At 32.1% G+C, this 14434-nt stretch overlaps 1 protein-coding gene across 1 annotated transcript; it reads right to left on the minus strand.

Moving 5' to 3' along the window:
* Window positions 1–1655: 1655 nt before the first annotated feature.
* LOC114271005 (uncharacterized) lies at window positions 1656–9581 on the minus strand. Its single transcript, XM_082917198.1, has 9 exons — window positions 9441–9581; window positions 8964–8984; window positions 7730–8919; window positions 7555–7645; window positions 6860–7017; window positions 6715–6766; window positions 3824–3903; window positions 3639–3732; window positions 1656–3238 (listed from the first exon to the last, which is right to left on the minus strand). Exons 3-9 carry the CDS (start codon window positions 8897–8899, stop codon window positions 2631–2633), a joined length of 2253 nt encoding a protein of 750 aa, XP_082773324.1. The 5' UTR covers window positions 8900–8919; window positions 8964–8984; window positions 9441–9581; the 3' UTR covers window positions 1656–2630.
* Window positions 9582–14434: the final 4853 nt, after the last annotated feature.

Genomic DNA, 14434 nt, shown 5'->3' on the forward strand with positions numbered 1-14434 from the left:
TTTTTCTTAAACTTCTCAACCAAACACCGCATAAGAAAGTAAACTTTGGCACCTGAGATTTAACAAGCCAAAGTCTTTATGCTTGATCCAATACTCAGTCGAACTCTTGAAAAGGTAGCCCATTGGAGCAACGCAGCCATAAAAGATGCAAAGCGAGAGGGATGTGGATTTGTCATGGTGGATCATTATTGTCATAAATATAGTACAATAATTTGCTATAATCATGCATAGCATTTCGGCAAAGACTTTTGTTTTTTTTTTTTAATTATTTTTCGTTGTGTTTGGTTAAGAGATTTGGAAAAAAAAAATTAAAAATGAAAAGAAAAAAATGTGTAAAATTATATAAAATATAAATATATTTTATTCATATTTTACTTGTCTTTTCCCTTTCTCTTTTCAAATTCCTTTCCAATTACCTTAGCCACACACCTCACTAATGATACACTGTCGTGAAGAATTTTTTCACTCAATTTCACATGAGGGTTATTAGCTGTTATCATGTACAAATTGAATTTGCTTCTTTACTTGCTTTTTACCTTCTTAATAATCAGTACAAGAGAAAATAGAAAGAAGAAACTCAGTATACTAAAATTTGAAATCAGATGTCTCCTAGTAAGAGGCTAATGCATCCTTTTTGTTTCATTAATAAAATTTCTTCTTTTTTGATTAAAGAAAAAAAGGACTAATGCATCTACCACACCAACATTTTACGGTGTGTTTGAATACTAAATTTGTGAAGAGAGAGAGAAACAGAAGTAAAAAAAAAAATTGCTCTTTTTATTCACTTTTCGCTCTTTTTTCTCTTTACAAATTTATGTACAAATTCAAATTCCAAACAAATCATTAGTCTTCAATTGAATTTGGTTGGTAAAACAAGTTAGACGTTTTTTTTGGAAAATCACAACATAGTAGAGTAGAAAAAAATTTACAAAAATATGAGAAATGCAACTCATTTTGTGATAGGGTGTAAGTCAAAACATTGGGGAGTTGCATCCGTCCATATTTATAATATTTTTTATCTCAAACTTCCACTGAACAGTGATATCTCCTATTTTTGTTCCCACTATAAATCTTACTTTTGGAATCAAAACTGGTAAACCAAGTTAGATATTTTTGTTTTCTGCTATAAGTTTTACTTTTGGAATCAAAACTTGGTCAAATCCTCATTGGTTCTCTCAATCATGAAAGGGGAGGAAATGGAATTCCATGGACTTGCCTTGGATTTTCTCTTTTGGGTGGTGAAGGTGCGGTGTCATTTAGCTCAGAAAGAGTTCTTTACTTCTAAAAATTAGAAAATATTTTTATTACAATAAACTTGATGAAATAACTAAATTAAAACTGAACTGAAAATGTAACACGACTAATTATTCAAATTAAAATAATAAAAACCAAAATGAAATTTAAGTCGATCAACATGGTTGAACGTGTAATTTACCAAACCAAAATTTGTCTTTATTCTGTTATCAAATGAACAACAGATCTTTATTGACTGACTTTTACTAGTGTTTTTGTTTTCCGAAAACAAAGTAAACGAAAGCACAACTAAACAGACTAATGCATCTCAAACTGAGGCAAGTGACCCATCTTACTACTGCATTCAAGGCAAAGAAACAAAATCATGCACAAACAACAATGTTGAAGACAGTTGAGAGCCATTTTGAAACAAAAAGAGAGAACAAAAACTAGTTTTCCAAAGTAATATTACAGTTGAATCAACATATATCAATCCAATAACTAGTTTTCCAAAGTAATATTACAGTCAAATTAACATATATCAATCCAATACAATTTAACCTAGTCAAGAACCCTATATTTGCCACCAAAGGCATTCCAGGAAAACCAAAATTTGTAAATACAACCCTGGAGTTTCTGTAAGTTAAACTGAACAATAAAAGATAACCTGGACTTTACGGTCCATGGCTCTGAGAGTTACGGGTCTATTTTGTCGATCAAGCCCCAAAACCCAGAAAGCTTAGCGTGACACGATGATAGAAAAACATATATACAGGTCAAAACAAAAAGCATCATCACAGAAAAAGATACTCAACAAATTCACGTGCTATTGACCGCCATTTCAGTTATGTTTCCCAGATGCAACTGGTCCACCAACAGAACAGTCCAAGAGAGGGAAATGCAATGTTAGGCAGACAAGCAAGCCAATTATTCAACCATTCAACAAATCACGAAAGCTGGAAAACCCCACCCAAGTATTTCGCGGTTAAATCCCAACCACATCAGCTTGACCCCACAGAAACCTCCATGGTATAGTCCTCTCTTCCTTTTCAAGGAGATTAGCCATGGAATTCTCACGGTATAACAAATAAAAGAATGATATTAATTACAGCGACTATAGAATCCAATGAAAAACCTTTGGGTTGACGTTACAGTACCCAAGGAACAACGCCCCCACCAGCATATGATCCTGTCATGGCAAAACCACAGCACACCAAGGAACTACACTCGTTTTGATGCAACATCAAGCGCACATGCATGTGTACTGGGGTCGTAAATGTCAAGAATCAGCTTTGAGATGGTAGCAGAAGAATAATGCATTTCGCCTGTTTGGGCAAAACCGAAGATAGGTTTCAACAGAATCACTGAAGAATGTGCAGAGCAAAGCTCTTATGGTCTTAAACACGTATGGGTAATCCATAATTCTGGAACGATCTGATCCGCCCATCCAAACTGCCTGTTACAATCACCAAACCCCAAGCATGAGGAGAACCAAACATGCTCTGACATGACACTTTCAGAAACTTGTACTGAGATTTGCACACAGCAGAAGAGACAACAAGTGAGCTTGAAGAAGGAAGTTCCTCCTCCGGCCACGTCGCCGATCCCTTGGGCAGAGGGTCTGAAAAGAGCCCGTGGCTCAGGGAGAAATCAGGCGAGGTGAATGGGAATTTGGTGCGAGACCTCTCATCGTGGCGCTGCAGCTGTGATCCGTTTTCCGAGCCACATCTTGGTAGGTTCACAGAAAGTGTTAGGGATGAAGATGTTGCTAAGACATCAGATAAGATAGAGTTCCCATGTGTCGCTCCACACCAAGGAATAGCAACCGATACATTGTTTGAGAAGAATCGCTCACACGACCAATTGCTCTTTACTTGGGAGGACAAACGCCCGTCCTGGCAATTGTAATTCCACATGTAGATATTAGAATCCTCACTTGCCGAGAGAATATGCACCCCATCTGAAGTGAACGACGCTGATATGTGACTACCTCCATTATGAAGGCCTGAAAACAGACAAAATATGCACACACAAAAGAAGTTGAACAACTATAATTCTAACATAGAATATAAAACAATATTTTTAAAATGTAGATTAAAGTAGTATTCTAAGTTTGAGATAATTACATCAAAATCCTCTCAACTATAAAACCGTACAAATGCACCCTTCTGAAGGAGATCAAAGTGATGCATTTTTATAGTTGGGGATTCAAACTGTGTGGTTATGAACTGATATTTTTAATTTATTGTCATGAACTATCAACAAATCTGCTGGTTTTGCCATTCAGTTTAAATTCCACCCATTGCAAGATCTGTAGTCCTCAAGCCCCTAAGCAATCTAATGTGGAAATTTGGTGCTACTAATAGGTAACTTTAAAAAGCAATAACTGAAAAACCAGCACCCACCTCGGTATTTGCTGATCACATCAATCCCATGAAGGATCCGGACTTGTGAATCAGCAGAAGTGACCATTAATATTTTTGGATCACTTGGAGAAAACTGCAAATTTTAAAAAAATAAATTCGTGAATTTTAAGCATAAAAATGAAGAACATAACAATGAAAGTAGAACAGAAGGCATAGGTTGCTACTTGAAAACCAGTTATCTTCTTGAAGGGTGATTTCTTCTTGCCCTGTATGCATACTTGAGCATACAGCTGAAGATGATTATCTGATCCATGAAAGGAAACCAATTAGGGTTTACAAAGACAGTCCTCTTGTATTACATGAAAAATCAACCAACTTTAATATGTAGGTCCAATTGAATACCTTACAACAGTTATAATTGTAAACCACATTAGCTAAATGGTATCAATGAAAATCAACTAGATTTTAAATTAAAAACTTCCATATTTATATTTTGACCATCAGCACTAGTCTAGTTTGACTCGAAAGTCAAGAACATCGAAGGCTCTTGCAACACAAAAATGCATAAGGTTGAATCTTCATCATCTTACTTCAAATAGCATCATTAGGATTGTAGAAAGTGTAAACCAGGGGGTCGGGGGTTCGCCAGAGAGCGAAAAAACACGTCAATGGCACTGGAGACAAAGGGGTTTTTTTGGCTGAGAGACGTAGCAGCCCCCAGAGAGAGAGAGAGAGTGGAGCCTTATGGTCTCTGAGACAATACAGAGCCTCCAAAGAGAGTTAGTAGATCCCTCTAATTATAGAGGGCTGGTCACTTGAATATGCCAGAAAATTCCTGAATTTATGCCAGAGAATATGCCAAAGCATACTATTCTATTAGAATTCACCTCGATCCTTGATATTCCGTACATGATCCTGGTGGCATAGTCACTCACTCAGTGGACTAGGCAAAGGCAGCTCACAACATTGCAACGAAACCTTCATCTCTAGCCACGCCACAAGTCTCTGAAGTCTCGTGGTGAATACCGTGACTTCAGTGTAGCACCTTGGCTCTTGGCCTACGTACATGAGTGGCATGGTGCAACACCCGCAGTAATGCGTAGCGTGGTTTAACCACCACAGTAATGAGGCATGCAATTTGATCGTTGCAGCATGGTAAGGAGATGTGCGGTTTAACCGCCACTGTAAAGGGCCATGCGATAAAAAGAAAGCAGTCATATGATGGTCTAAACACTCTACTCTTATGGAATGTCAAGTAAGCAAGCTTCATAGTGATGGATGGAGTTTAGGACTTGGGTACCCACAGTGCCAGCGTGACCAAACTGCAGACCATACACGTGTCACTTGAAGGTTAACACATACGTAGTCTATATACCAACGTGTAAGACACGTGTCACTCCATATGTGTATGACATGTGCCAGGTAAACAAGTATTTACATGGATCATGGATCTTTTTTTTTTTTTTGGGGGTAAATCACACTTTACCCCCCCTAAAGTTTCACCCATCTCTTACTTTGACCCTTTAATTTTTCTCACTTTGACCCTTCATATTTGCAATCCTTCACATTTTGGCCCTTTAAATTTAATTTTTTCCACTTTGGCCCTTCATGTTTGCAATCCATTCACTTTGGCCTTTTATATTTGCAATCATTTCCACTTTATTGCTAGACTAACTTCCATCCAAAAAACTAACAGAATCTGCCACATCACTAACACATCAGCTCCATCACTAAAGATGCAAAAAATAAATAATAAAAAACAAAAAAAAAATAGAATTTTTTTTAGTCTTTAGTGAACTTTTTTTAAAAAAAATTTATTCATAAACATTATTACATTATAGATACATCTAGATTAGATGCAGCTAAAAAATAAAAACAAATTTAACTAAAAAAAGAAAATAGTTTACTAAAGAAGAAAAAAATGAAAATATACTTAGGCCTAGTTTGGGAAGACTAAATAAGTGCACTTTTTGACTTTTTATGAAATATGGGTTGGGTTTGGGTTGGGTTTGAAGTGATGTGTTAGAGAGGTGATGTGACTTAAATAAAATGATGTGACTTAAATAGGATAGTGACTTTTTGACTTTTTGTCTTTTTTGCCTCATGCCAAACTTGGCCTAATTCAAACACCTGTATTGTCAATTCTGGAATAAAAAAATTACTATGGTTTTTTTCGTTTTTAGTGAACTTTTTCTTTTTTTAGTTAAATTTGTTTTTCTTTTTTTAGATGCATCTAATCTAGATGCATCTATAATGTAATAATGTTTATGAATAAACTTGAAAAAAAAAAAAGTTTATTAAAGACTAAAAAAAAATTCAATTTTTTTGTTTTTTATTTTTTATTTTTTACATCTTTAGTGAATTTTTTACATCACATATGGAGCTTATGTGCTAGTGATGTGACAAATTTTGTTACTTTTTTTAGATGGAAGTTAGTCTAGGAGTAAAGTGGGAAGGATGACAAACATGAACGGCCAAAGTGAGCAAGATTACAAACATGAACGACCAAAGTGGGAAAAATAAACTTAAAGGGCCAGAGTGAGAAGAATTGCAAACATTAAGGACCAAAGTGAGAAGAATTGCAAACATTAAGGACCAAAGTGAGAAGAATTGTAAACATAAAGGACCAAAGTGGAAAAAATCAAACTTAAAGGGTGTCAAAGTAGGAAACGGGTAAAACTTTAGAGGGGCAAAGTGTAATTTACCCTTTTTTTTCTTCTTCAGTATAAAATTTTCAATCTCAATACCTTCATCAAACTATATGAACAGCAAAAGCAATGATATAACAGTGCTAAACTATGATCATCTCGGGAAATTCCAAATAGTTCGCCACTAAATGTTTGGTTCTTCTATATTCCTAACAAATAGCCAGCCAAACTTGCACACAGATTAAACAGACTTGAAAATACAATATTGATGATGCCTAATTGCAGAATGATCTCTATGTTAACTACAACAGAAATTGCATAAAAATAATAAATGAACGAAACTATAGCTAAATTAGAAATCAATGTTAGCACCTCAATTATGACAATGAGCGAAAAATGTCAAATTCTACTAAACAAGCTCATAGCACAACCTAAAATGTACTTTTGTGAAGGAATTGAGCAGGTACCTGATGCATCATAAAAGCGACAATTACCGGTCATGGAGCCAACAATTCCACCCTGCAAGAAGAAGATTAGAGTACTAAAATTACTTCCAATTTTTGATCACATGTTACCATTTCAACAAGCTAACAATGCAATTGATTGCCAAACCTTTCCATCAGGGTGATAACACACGGCCGTGACTATCTCTGTTATATCAGTCCAATCAACAACTTGACAACCAGAAATTGCCCAGATTCGTACTTTCCCATCTATGGAGCCACTGATGAAGTAGTTATCATCCACGGGATTAAACTCAACACATGTAACTGTAATACACAATAACAGACAAGACCATAAGAAGGGATAAAACTCAAGATGCACCAGGTGTCCAATCAGCATCTATGAAGCACCACCAACTTAAAATGGGTGCTGTGTCCATGTTGGACACACCACACGCCGTGTCAAATTTTTTTAATTATTACTTTTTGGTAAAACACTGGGGGGAAATTTCACGGACACACGTGTTCGGTGTTTGGACACGTCTTGGGACACATTTGCCAGTTTCCATTTTATAATTTTAGAAAGAATATATGAAAACAAAGAGGGAGGAAAGTGAAAATAAAAATAAAAATAAACTCATATAAATTGATGTCTCTTATATCTCTGTAACCTAAATTTATATTCATATCATACTAAATAAAAATATATACAACTACAAATAAAAAATTTGGCATATTCTTGCTATGTCTATATCCTAATTTTTTCAAAATAACCGTGTCCTACATCTATGTCCATGTCCATGTCCGTGCTTCTTAAATCCATGTAAATTACAAGGAAAAAACATATGGGAAAGAAGAGCGCACCATAATTGTTGTGTGAAAAAACTTTTAGGCATTGATCAGATCCCACCTGCCACAAGCGAACAGTTTTGTCTACAGATGATGACAGAAGAAACTGCACAAAAACAAATTGCAGTAAGAATCCCACTCTAAAACCATAAAAATAGAAAGATTAAGTTGCTTCTATGAATATACTAACTTTATTTTTTGACCATGAGAGATCCAAAACATCACCACAGTGCCCGTGAAACTCATGGAGTGGTTTCTCCGAGATAGAGAAAACTTTCTGAGGGAAAATAACACAAGCTGCATCTGATGCTTTCCTCAGGCTCTTTAATTTACATTTTCTCTCTTTCTCATCCTGGAGGGGAACTAGTTCGGAAAGATGATTAACTGTGAAGTATGCAAATGAAGGATCAACAACAGGAACATGAAACTCATCTGATCTTTCCGATTCGATCACCTGCCATACTCGCACAATTCCATCTTCACCAGCACTTGCAAGGTACTGACCATCGGGGCTAAACTTCATTGTCAAAATTGAACCTGTGTGAGCCAAGATATCTTGACCCACATAAAGGGCTGACAATTCCTTGGATTGCTTTCTATAGGGGCGAACCTTGACTTTTTCGCCCTTGGCACCGACGATTGGATGGGAATAATCAGATTTCAAACTACCTGCTTCAACTTCCCTATCAACAATGCAAGCTATAGCACCTAATCTCGTCAACCATCCTCTCTTCACTTGTTTCATTACCTCCTCTGAATTGCAAATCTCTTGTCCTCGTGTCTGCATTTCTTGCTGAATTAGAGAAGATAAACCCAAATTTCTCTCAAACTCTTCAATGGTGATCAAACGATTTGAGCCCACTTTGCGAAGTCTTCTCAGCAAGCCATCCTGGCCTAGTCCATCCACAATGAACTCACTCCCGTCATCCAAATTTTTTATTCTCCATTCAAAATTCTCCTCCAATACACCATCTAACAACTCTTGAGCCTCATTTGACCAATAAGACATGGAAGATTGGCTCGATGAATACTCATCATCAAAAACCGAATTTCTTAAAACTGCCCCACTGTTTTCCATAACTCTTTCGATCTCCACTTCCCGTTTAGTATCTCGGGTACCTTCCTTCTCATTTTCTGCTGAACTTAAGCCCATCTGTTTGAGGAAATTATTACGGCGTTCATAAATGCTTTCGGGGCATTTAAGCCAAACCTCAAAACCAATTCCAGATGGTACAAAATCAACAACTCCTGGATTAAAATCAAAAATTTCTGGTCCATCAGACCCAGAATCAGACACAGAGGTGATGTCTTCGTGGGTATCGAAGAATCGATCTTCTTCCTCACAAAAACTCCCCATCATTTACTATCAGAGCTCAACCCATGAATCAAAACCTCCAAAATCCAACCTTTCAAAACCCTAGGCAATGAATGAGCTAAAACTCCCTCTGATGGCACAATATTAACAAACAACCAAAAGAGGATTAAAAAAAAGATGCATGATCATCCTACCATCAGAACAAACTACAAACAAAAATACACAGATCTCAATCCTAACAACACAATCTTTTTAAATAAAATAAAAGAAACAATAATTTATGACAAAAAGAAACAAATTTTAATACAAGCCTAATCTACAACATTCAACCCAGATCCCAAAACTACTTCTCCCACAAAGATCACACTAAAGCAACTGGGAAAATACAATAAAATTTTTATTAAAAAAAAATAAGAAAAGAAAAGGCAATATTCATGTGGACAAAAATGAATCACAAGAAAATGAAATTCCCATTGCACAGCTGTTTGGGAGCAAATATATTAAATGGGTATTATATAAAACTGTAAAATTAGTAAAGAAAAGAAGAGAAAAAGAAAATTTGTGGGTGGGGGGTTGACTGACTCACCTGTGGGTATTTCATGAAAAGTCCGTCAAACCCAAGAAATCCAATGAATCATCATCAATGGAGATTTTCCAGCTCTGCAAATCTCTCCCTCTCACCAAAGCAGGGGCATAAATAAATGAAAGAAAACAAACAGAAAACTAGTGAGAAAATGGAATGAAGTATGAAATCTCGAGAGTAGTGAACGGATGGCTCGAGGAACGAGACGTGTGTTTTCGTATGTTTACTGTGCTTCTCTCTCTCTCTCTCTCCTCAGCTAAACTTGTGTTTCTTTCTTTTTACACTCTTACCCCTTTGGTCTGTGTTTGGGTCTGCCTAATAAAAAGATACCCTTCTTCCGATGGAGGCATACTCTTTTATCTACACAATTTACAAATTATTTTATTTATTTATTTATTTATCTATTAGGTTGAATCAACTTTAAGGTGATAAACGATCTGAATGAGCTAACATTTAACTGTTTAAATTTTAGTTTAAAAATTTAATAAATTCTAAAATTTATTCATTGAACTTTTGAGTTGATTTCAAATGAGTTTTTATTGAATTAAACTCAAGCAATTTGATATTTAAAAATGCTAAAGATCTCAAAAATTTTACTAAAAATTATATCAAATGTCTTACGTAGGTGTGAGACGCATATAAAACTAATATTGTGTGGATCCTACACCAATGTGAGATATTTGGTAAAAATTTTAATAAAATTTTTGAAATCTTTAGTATTACTTTTTTATATTTTTATATAGTTTTAAATTTATTAAACCAAGGTGAATGAACAATTTGTTGTTCAAACTTAGGGGTTGTTTGGGATGTACTAAATAAGTGTATTTTTTGTCTTTTTACAAAAAGATATGCAGAAAAGTAGAGAGGTGATGTGATGAAAAAAAGATAAAAAGATAGATTATTTTAGGTTGTCAAACTTGGCCTTAGTTTAAAGATTTTAACGAGTTTCAAAATATATTTAAGATTAACTTATTTAAGCATTGTTTGGGAAGGGTTAAAGTAGCTATTTTAGCTACAAAAGATAAAATAGGTTATTTTAGCCACAAAAAACAAAACATCACATCTAATCCATAATCATTACACTTTTCCCTCACAAAAAAAATCAAAAAAGTCAAAAAGTCCTACCCAAACCAAATTTTTTAAATCAGGCTAAAATAACTAAAAAAAATTAAAAAATCAACCCGCTTCTCAAACAAAAACTTATTAGTTGAACAAATATCGAATTCAAGTTGTTTAGTTTATTTATCATCCCAACGAAACTAGTCTCCAACTCATTTTTTTTATGACTCTGGCTGTCAGGGACCTAATTAGTGTTTCAAATTCATTTTGTCATTTATATAAAAATTTAAATTTATCAAATAATATAGTCAGTTTATATTTTTTTGAAAAAATTAAATAGGATTTTTTTAAAAAAATTATATTTATTGTATATATAATTTTTAGTTTATTTTAATGTGATCCAATTAGGTAGTTGTCAATATCAGTTTAACTTGATTTTTTATTTTTATTTTTTATAAATAATCTGCTTTTCTATGACATTTTTTATAAGTTGATTTTTTAATTTATTACAAATATATATATATATATATAAAACATGAAAAAAAATAATAATATAACCTAAATAAAACAATAAATTGATTTTTTTTTTCCAATCGTCTCAATCGTCTCCCAGGGCTTTTTGATTTTTATGATTTTTGTAAGAAAAAAATAAAATGATTACGGTTTAAATGTGATACTTTGTCTTATTAATTTTTAATTTATTTTATTATTTTGTGACTAAAATAACATTTTAGTCCCAAAATTTACTATGCCAAACGAGTGCTTAAGGATTAGGGGTTGTTTGATATTTGCTTATTTATTATATTTTTTTACTTTTTACAAAAAGATGTGAAATAAAGTAGAGAAGTGATATGATTCAAATAAATACATTTATCAAACAAGTGCACTTATTTAGATCATCCTCAAATAACCCCTAATTATACTTTGTGTTTGGCAAGAGTTTTTTTTTTTTTTTTGTTAAAATAGTCAATAAAGATAAAAATGTTAAAATAATCAATAAGATAAAATGTCACATCTAACACATGAATCAATTATTTTTTCTCTCACAATTATCTATTCAATTACAAAAAATAACAAACAAACAAAAAAATCACAAATAATCCCAAATATAACCTTTTTTATCTCATAAAATAATCAAAAAAAAATAAAAAAAAACCAACTAAAATAGCTAAGTTCTCAAATAAGATTTAGGCCTTGTTTGGGAATAGGATATTTTAATAACTTTTTGACTAAAATATGAGATAAAAAAATTAGTATGTTTGGGATGACTTTTTAACTTTTTACGAAAAAATGTGTAAAAAATAAAGAAAAAAGAGAATCTTTAAGTTTTTTGTATAAATTGTTGGCTTTTTAATTTTTTTTAATAATTTTTTAACTTTTAAGCTAAAACAATCACTTGCCAAACAAAACCTTAGTAACTATGTGCTTGCTGTCTCCTTCTCTTATCTTTACCTTCATAATTTTTTTTCAATTTTCTTCACAAATATATTTTTTAGATATATCTAAATTAGATGCATATAAAAGTTTTAAAAAATAATTAAAATATGAAGAAAAAAGTCACAAAAAAATCGCAAAAAATAATTTCTAAAAATTAAACTAAATGGTTTTTTTTTTTTTTTTTTTTTTTCTTCATGTCCTTTGGGATCTGATAAGAAGAATTACCGTTGTTTCTATCTGACTCTTTTACCTTTTTGTGAGTACTTTTGATACTCCACTCTTTAAAGAATAGACATTCTGTTTTGGACCAAACAAGTTTGTCTTCAAATGAGAATTATGGTAAAAATTCATTTGTCAACAAGAGTAATCATCACACAACCATACCTACTTTAAAGTTGTGAAAATAAATAAATAAATAAATAAAAAACATATAAACAATCGAACTTCTTCATTTCATTATAAAGTTGCTTCCAACAAATCAATTGCCAGTGAGAATATATTGAACGGGTTTGTCTAATGCCAACAACAATATGTTAAAAAACTTTCCTCATCCTTCACTGTGAGTCCATTTGATGCAAGTTTTTTTTTTCAATTAAAAAAAGGAGATGTTAAAATATTCATATCCATCTTAATTTTTCAAACTTATTTAAGTTTTGGGAATTAAATAAAAAGTCAAATAAAAATAAGATTATAAAAAATTAATGATATAAAATTTAATTTATTTAGCACATTTATAACTTTTAAAGTTTTTTTAACAACCTTTTAGAGCAATTAAAGTAATTTTCTTCTTTTTATGAAGAATGAACTTTACAAATAAATTAAAACTTTTAAATTGACGTATAAATCACAACCAAACGAAATCTTGATATCATAAATTATACATAGAACTTACATGAAACACATTAACACAAATTTCAAAATAAAATTTAGAGAAAAAAAAAAAAAAAGGTTATAAATTGAACCAAACAAACGTGTGTACTGTTTTTTGGTTGGTAAAATTTTGAACACAACCTTTTAGGCTTAGTAGGTTAATTGCTTTTCAAATTTATTGTCAAGTCAAGGCAACTACTAATAATTGATTTTTACTCCAAAAAAATACCCTATTTATAGTGTCAATTCAGAAGACCTTGCTTTTTGTGGTCACCAATAACATTTGTGTCCCCAGAACATAGTATTAAACATGAAGTTGATAAGAACAAAATTAATAGAATAAATTACACCTGTTGTATCTATGATTTATACTTTTTATATTATTTTGGTTTTGTAGTTTTAATTGATTCAATTTTGATATTGAATTATCAATTTGTTTCAATTAATTATGCATGTTAAGCTCTTTCTTTTTCTTTTTCTTTTTTTTTTTTTTAATGAAAAATATGCACTTGAGCAACATGTGTGATATTAATTAATTGGACCAAATTGACACAAACTCTAAAAAAAAGATAAAAATCCAACTAATTAAAAGTTTATGGACTAAAATGACATAAGGGCAAATTACAAGGATTACTGATCTAATTTACCCAAATCAATATAATTAATTAATTATGGAAAATAATATTTCCACTTCACGAAATTCACTAACTTTTTAACTTCCGAAATAGATTCACACAACAAATCTCACATCCCAACAAAAATTGTCAATAAATTTTTCTTGAAGAGGAAATTTTTCTTTTTCAGAAACTTATGTTGCAGTGATGATAACGTTGAAGTTTGTTTTTGGCTCTTAATGTTATATTTTTTTTACCTTGTAATTAGAAATTTCACTGTGTTTTAGAAAGAGAAATTTCATTGGCTTCATTCAGTGAAATAGCTCCATATCAACAGAGACCAAATTTTTTTAATTGAATTGAAATTATACTCCATGGATAGTGTTGAAGAAAATTTATGATTTATACTCCATGGATAGTGTTGAAGAAAATTGGCCAATCAAGAAAATTTTATTTTCGAAACTTATGTTATGGTGATGATAGTGTTGAAGTATGTTTGTAGCCCTTAATTTTCCCTTTAGTTAGAAATTTTATGATGTTTAAATAGATAAGTGAAATTTTATCAATTTTTTTTTTTAAAATTTATATTTATATTAATTATGGCTCTTGTTTGATATCTCTCCACTGAAGGATTCTAACAATACTTAACTTCAAAATATATATATATATATATAAATTAGAAAATAGTTTCAAAAATTTATCTGGTTGAGCTTTTTTATTTTATTTATTTTTTGCAGTCCTCACACTAGTATAAGTTTATACCTAGAGAGCTCTAATCAAACTCCCTAAACAATATTTCTCACTCTAGATGAAATTCATCAATTTTTTTACTTTCTATATAGATATACACAATAAATCTCACACATCAACCGACAAACAAAGTCAAATCCATCCAATGATAAATAGTAGCCCACGTTAATTACGTCATCAATTCTTTGAAAAAGTTTTGTTATAGTAGAATGAAGGGTTGCTTTAATGCTTTGACAGTGGCTTATAACAACTATTAATTGGTCCCCC

Source organism: Camellia sinensis, chromosome 2 (assembly GCF_055761805.1).
Source record: "Camellia sinensis isolate YWXY chromosome 2, ASM5576180v1, whole genome shotgun sequence".
In the NCBI taxonomy this organism is placed as follows: domain Eukaryota; kingdom Viridiplantae; phylum Streptophyta; class Magnoliopsida; order Ericales; family Theaceae; genus Camellia; species Camellia sinensis.

Excerpts from the sequence above, each read along its gene's own strand:
- LOC114271005 (XM_082917198.1), bottom strand. The coding sequence starts at position 8,899 with ATGATGGGGAGTTTTTGTGAGGAAGAAGATCGATTCTTCGATACCCAC. Across the intron at positions 7,646-7,729 it reads TCTCATGGTCAAAAAATAAA|TTTCTTCTGTCATCATCTGT; the intron begins GTTAGTATATTC and ends GTTTTTGTGCAG. Across the intron at positions 3,733-3,823 it reads AGAAGATAACTGGTTTTCAA|TTTTCTCCAAGTGATCCAAA; the intron begins GTAGCAACCTAT and ends TAAAATTTGCAG.